The sequence below is a fragment of the Anomaloglossus baeobatrachus genome, chromosome 11, assembly GCF_048569485.1.
Source record: "Anomaloglossus baeobatrachus isolate aAnoBae1 chromosome 11, aAnoBae1.hap1, whole genome shotgun sequence".
NCBI classification, from domain to species: domain Eukaryota; kingdom Metazoa; phylum Chordata; class Amphibia; order Anura; family Aromobatidae; genus Anomaloglossus; species Anomaloglossus baeobatrachus.
Window position 1 is genome coordinate 175466526 of NC_134363.1, and position 5000 is coordinate 175471525.

The window sequence follows — 5000 nt, forward strand, 5'->3', positions numbered from 1 at the left end:
AATGAGGCAGTGATTCGCCTAGGGTAGTCGTGGAGAAAAGAACAGTGCCCATCAAGGAGCCCAGAGGTATCCTCCAAGTGTCCGAAGCCTATGGCTCACCTCGGTACGGGCTTAAAAGAGTCCAGAGACTAGACGGACATGCCTGGTAGAGAGAGTTCCTCGGAATGGGCCTAGGGAAGTTGAGAGGCTAGGAGTTAATGAGGCAGTGATTCGCCTAGGGTAGCCGTGGAGAAAAGAACAGGGCCGATCGAGAAGCCCAGAAGTATTCTCGAAGTGTCCGGAACCTCCGGCTCACCTCGGTACGGCCTAAAAAAACAGGGCCCATCGAGGAACCCAGAGGTATTCTCCAAGTGTCCGGAGCCTACGGCTCACCTCGGTATAGATTTAAAAGAGTCCAGGGACTAGACAGACGTGCCTGGAATAGAGAGTTCCTCGGAATGGGCCTAGGGAAGTTGAGAGGCTATGAGCCATCCGAGGCAGTGATTCTCCTAGGGTAGTTTCTTTAGAAATGAACAGGGCCGATCGAGAAGCCCAGAAGTATCCTCCAAGTGTCCGGAACCTCCGGCTCACCTCGGTACGACCTAAAAAAAAACAGGGCCCATCGAGGAACCCAGAGGTATTCTCCAAGTGTCCGGAGCCTACGGCTCACCTCGGTATTGATTTCAAAGAGTCCAGGGACTAGACAGACGTGCTTGGAAGAGAGCGTTCCTCAGAATGGGCCTAGGGAAGTTGAGAGGCTAGGAGCCATCCGAGGCAGTGATTCTACTAGGGTAGTTATGGAGAAATTAACAGGGCCCATCGAGAAGCCCAGAAGTATCCTCCAAGTGTCCGGAGCCTACGGCTCACCTCGGTATGGCCTAAAAAAAACAGGGCCCATTGAGGAACCCAGAGGTATTCTCCAAGTGTTCAGAGCCTACAGCTCGCCTCGGTACTGGCTAAAAAGAACAGGGCCTATCGAGGAACCCAGAAGTATCCTCCAAGTGTCCAGAGCCTATGGCCTTTCTTAGTGGCAAAGTATTGTGCCTCAGTGACGTATCTCATATGCTAAGGATCTAGTTATTGGAACTCAAAAATATATTAAGTGTCAGACCCAAACCAGAGAAGTTCATTATTTCATGCTCATCCATATATGACTGTTAATAAGAATTATTTTATTTTTTAACCCACAGATCCCAAAAAAGAGACACTATGGAAAGAAAACAACAAGAAATTGGAAATCAGAGCACAAATATAACAAGTAATGCTCCTTATCAGAAATCGGGGGGAATCTTAGGTTTACGGAGCTCCAGGTCAGAGGTCCAGTCTGCAAAGCTTGCCCAAATATTGCTGCAGGGTCGGAGAATAGTGTCAGGAGGACATTCATACATACGACATTCATGCCAGACGTCATTTTAATAAAAAATGCAAATACACTAGAAATTGGAGCTTAAGTAGATCCGTCCTATTGTCATTCCTCAATTCTCAGTAATGTCTCATCAGAAAATCACCTAAAATTTACATCATGTTTTTTTGTTGAATGGATGATTTAACAAAATTTGGCTATGGTTTTATTACTCATAACATAATCTTTATTAAAAAATGTAAATGATAAATCTTGTTATTCTCACACCGGCCACTGGGGATTTTTTTAGGCTCTAACTTCCTGTTGTTCCAGGAAATGCACATGTACATTAGCAGCAATGGACAGACTCCGCCCCTATCTTATGTGCTCAAACATCTAATGAGCGTGTGCATTTGTGATTGTGAAGGAGAGGAGAGCTGCAGTAGCTACCTCTGTTTCCCCCAAAATAAGACCTACAAGAAAATAAGCCCTAGCATGATTTTACAGGATGTTTGGAGTGTGCGTGAAATATAAGCCCTACTCCAAAAATAAGCCCTAGTTAAAAACAGTTGGCATTAGGGGAAGTCAAACTGGACAAATTCTCAGGGCTCCCACTTTCTTAGGGACCCCAAAGTTTTTATTCCAAGGTTAACACTGCTTAAGGAACTTTATGTGACCATGATGTCACCAAAGGTCTCTTAGTGCAGGAGTCTAGAGCTGACGAGGACACAGACTGCTATGTGTGTGCAGACGGGGTGTTAGTTCAGGGTTCGGACAGGAGTTAGGGTCATGCTGGTGGTCCAAACCTGGCAACCATCAAACCTACCTCTGGGATAATCCTGCATTTTACTATAGTTTCTGCATTTTTAGCATTGATTGTCGGAGACTGAAGCACAGCAAACATTATATTAATCTTGTCCATCTTTTCATGCCCATAGTGATCACAAAGGATCGGCCGGGTGGCACTCACTGACTCTTCTCGATGAACTGTTAATTGAAATCTTGAGAGATCTCTCGGCCCACGTGCTCAGGAGGATGGTGAGAGATTTTGTGGACGACCATCTAACACGGACGGCGCTGCATGATTGTATAGATGAGATTCTCACCAGTATCATCCAAGCAGAACTATCATCAATGGTGAGTGAGCGGACGGAGCGTACAAGACTGTATGAATTTTATGGAGTGTTCAGGGGTTAATCCAAAAAGTGCATTTGTCTTCATTATCCGCAGGGTCATACTGGGAATAGAGGTCACTTACCCCCTGTGCGAATGGTGCAGTAGAGCTCTTGTGTGACCACGCCTGCATTTACTTATGTTTTCAAATCTGACCAATGCTGCCGTTGAATAGAGTAGGAGTCCACATTTTCAGCCACTTCTCCATTCATTTCTATAGGACTAGTCATCAATATCAGGTCAGAAGGAGTCCAACACCCACTAATCAGCTGCTGCTACAAATTCACAGCTTGAACTCCACAGCGCCTTTTTCTGTGTAGTGGCCGTTATCGGTACTGCAGCTCAGCTATAATTGAAATTAACGTGATCTGAGCTGCAGTACCAAGAACGGCCACTACACTGAGAAAGGCGCTGTGGAGTTCAAGCTGATTATTGGGTGCTGCTCTACCAAATAACAGATGATTGATGGAGGTGCCATGTGCCGGACCCCCACATAGATGATCATCAACACCAAAAGTCCTGGACAACCCCGTAAAGAAATACAGAATAATACGATGAAAAAATAAGAGTATGTTACATAGAACTGCGTATCGAAGATTTACAATCCATTATTAATGAAGTGATGGAAGCGACCTCAGAGGAAACAGTAGAAGGTCGGAGATCGGGAATCAAAACTAAAGTTTCTGGCTGTAATTCATGGAAATAGATGATCGACCTGTAACACAGAATGATAGAGGTTAAAAGTAACAACGAAATAAAGCGGAAAACTGAAAGCTTCTTATACTGACTAAATCAATGGTTTATGTGACTGCCAGATAGAAGAGCTCGCAATGTTACTAATCACCGGTCAGGGAGGAGCGGGATTAGCGGCAAGAACAAAGTCTTAATATTATGTGTGCTTCCTCCTATAATAAATCAGTTCTACTGAATTTCTTCTTAATAATTAAAGCAGCATGTTCAGCAGCAGCCACAAGCAGGTAGAGAGGCAGATCATGCTGCAGCTTTCTAGTAAGTGTTTTATCGCACCTGTGTAATCACAGCTACACTGCTCAGTGCTGCTGTATAATGTCCTCCATGCTGCTGCTGCTTTAACCATGCTGCTACATAGAGAAGGAGAGCAGGAATCCCTCATGTCTGTGTGTGTGCTGTGTATGGAAGACATCATAGCAGATAGTTTCTACCCACCAGCTCAGAGACAGGAGAGCAGGAATCCCTCGTGTGTGTGCTGTGTGTGGGAGACATCAGATCAGATAGTTTCTACCCACCAGATCAGAGACAGGAGCGCAGGAATCCTTGTGTGTGTGTGTGTGTGTGTGTGTATGTGTGTGTGTGTGATACGTCACATCAGATAGTCTGTACCCACCAGCTCAGAATCAGGAGAGCAAGAATCCCTTGGGTGTGTGTGCTATGTGTGTGTGTGTGTGTGTGCTGTGTGTGGGAGACATCAGATCAGATAGTCTCTAGCCACCAGCTCAGAAACAGGAGAGCAGGAATCCTTCATATTTGTCTGTGTGTTATGTATGGAAGACATCATAACAAATAGTCTCTACCCACCAGTTCTGAGACAGGAGAGCATGAATCCCTCTTGTGTGTGCTGTGTATGGGAGACATCATAGCAGATAGTTTCTACCCACCAGCTCAGAGACAGGAGAGCAGGAATCCCTCGTGTATGTGCTGTGTGTGGGAGACATCAGATCAGATAGTTTCTACCCACCAGATCAGAGACAGGAGAGCAGGAATCCTTTGTGTGTGTGTGTGTGTGTGTGTGTGTGTGTGTGTGTGTGTGTGATACGTCAGATCAGATAGTCTGTACCCACCAGCTCAGAATCAGGAGAGCAAGAATCCCTTGGGTGTGTGTGCTGTGTGCTGTGTGTGTGTGTGTGTGTGTGTGTGCTGTGTGTGTGTGTGTGTGTGTGTGTGTGTGCTGTGTGTGTGTGTGTGTGTGTGTGTGTGTGTGTGTGTGTGTGCTGTGTGTGGGAGACATCAGATCAGATAGTCTCTAGCCACCAGCTCAGAAACAGGAGGGCATGAATTCCTTGTGTGTGTGTGTGTGGGAGACATTAGATCAGATAGTCTGTACCCACAGCTCAGAATCAGGAGAGCATGAACCCCTTGGGTGTGTGTGTGTGCTGTGTGTGGGAGACATCAGATCAGATAGTCTCTACCCACCAGCTCAGAGACAGGAGAGCAGGAGTCATTTGTGTGTGTGTGTGTGTGTGTGTGTGTGTGTGTGAGATACGTTAGATCAGATAGTCTGTACCCACCAGCTCAGAATCAGGAGAGCATGAATCCCTTGGGTGGGTGTGTATGCTGTTTGTGGGAGACATCAGATCAGATAGTCTCTACCCACCAGCTCAGAAACAGGAGGGCAGGATTCCTTCATATTTGTCTGTGTGTTATGTATGGAAGACATCATAGCAAATAGTCTCTACCCACCAGTTCAGAGACAGGAGAGCATGAATCCCTCGTGTGGGTGCTCTGTGTGGGAGACATCAGATCAGATAGT

The 5000-nt window shown here is 45.9% G+C and overlaps 1 protein-coding gene across 1 annotated transcript in view; it reads left to right on the forward strand.

Annotated features, from left to right (window-relative positions):
• Positions 1 to 5000, forward strand: part of LOC142256221 (uncharacterized) — a 61720-nt gene that overhangs the window by 37156 nt on the left and 19564 nt on the right. Inside the window, exons 7-8 of the mRNA XM_075327793.1 lie at positions 1170 to 1237; positions 2260 to 2458. Of these exons, the coding sequence (XP_075183908.1) occupies positions 1170 to 1237; positions 2260 to 2458 (267 nt within the window). The remainder of the gene's footprint in view (positions 1 to 1169; positions 1238 to 2259; positions 2459 to 5000) is intronic.